Below are 1,149 nucleotides of genomic sequence, written 5' to 3' on the forward strand. Positions count from 1 at the left end.
CGCCAACAAATAATCCGCATGCATTTTACAAAACACTGCCGCATTTTGCTCCTGGTTCCTGATGGCCCTTCTCTGAGTTGACCCGTTCTAAGTTGTGTTGATCTGGAAGGCCCCTGAAAAAAGTCATCTTACCAGATTTTACCTTCCTACACTACTCTGCGTAAGTAGAATGCTTTGTAGGACAATCGGCCTGTCCCTACTCACACATACGTTACCTCCATCCGAATTTTTCTTCCAGCAGTGAATTTGCAAAGTTCAACTTCCCAGTGGCTCTACGCGTCTGCACAGATTTATTCTAGCTGAGAAACATGCTTTCCGACGTTTTCGTGTTTTTCTAGACTTACTAGACGTTGGGCTGGTCTGAATTTTCCAAGCATATTCTATGCGTTCGATTAACATTTGTCCATTAGTGATGCCTGGATAAAATTCTAACATGGCGGATGATTCGCCAATTCTACCGGCTTCTGTCACTCATTATGCCTGAAAAGCTTAAAGTTTGCTGGTCCCGTTTTGCAGCATTTCTGAGGTCAATGAATAAATCTTACGCTCGCTAGAGCCCTCTGATAAAAATGTTGAGTAGGCACGTTTGACTCAAGTAAGAGCCCGTCTTCCCTTGGACACAATCATTTCGGAAACGCTCGTCTCTTTAGTCGGTGAGTTTTCCAAGCTTCTGGTTCCATTGAATTTCTCGTAGAATAGTGGATGCACGATAGGCTGAATTTGTGGATAAAATGAAAACCATCAATCGTTAGGTTCAAAACACGTTAAAATAATTTACCCACTTACAAGCATTAAATATTCACGTTGACTCATGGTTGTTTGAAATCCAGGAAAGCTTATTGACAGCGTTGGGAATCGTGGATCGTCCGCGCAGTCAAACCGACAGTCTTCGGTTTCATCTTCTGTGCATCCCAATATGGCATGCAAACGTTTGATTAGATCCACCGGGCCGCAGATGTATGGATTCGAAGAATCCAGTAAAACGGTATACCTCTCTCGGAAAATGTCCTGCTCTGCGAACCACATTCTGTCGAGGCGTAAACGCTGCAATTACTTTGGTTTATCAAACTTCGCTGTTGGCAAAGTGTCGTATAAAAAAGGGAATGGCGCGGATCATCCCACCAAAACGTCTGCTTAGGGGGGTGTTAA

At 43.7% G+C, this 1,149-nt stretch overlaps 1 protein-coding gene across 1 annotated transcript; it reads right to left on the minus strand.

Moving 5' to 3' along the window:
- Positions 1–591: 591 nt before the first annotated feature.
- T265_12259 (hypothetical protein) lies at positions 592–1,026 on the minus strand (the record flags this gene model as incomplete). The annotated part of the gene is made up of 2 exons (XM_009179505.1): positions 592–714; positions 787–1,026. The coding sequence occupies 2 exons, from the start codon at positions 1,024–1,026 to the stop codon at positions 592–594; spliced, it is 363 nt and encodes a 120-aa protein (XP_009177769.1).
- Positions 1,027–1,149: the final 123 nt, after the last annotated feature.

This window comes from Opisthorchis viverrini, assembly GCF_000715545.1.
Source record: "Opisthorchis viverrini unplaced genomic scaffold scaffold10082, whole genome shotgun sequence".
Taxonomy (NCBI): Eukaryota; Metazoa; Platyhelminthes; class Trematoda; order Opisthorchiida; family Opisthorchiidae; genus Opisthorchis; species Opisthorchis viverrini.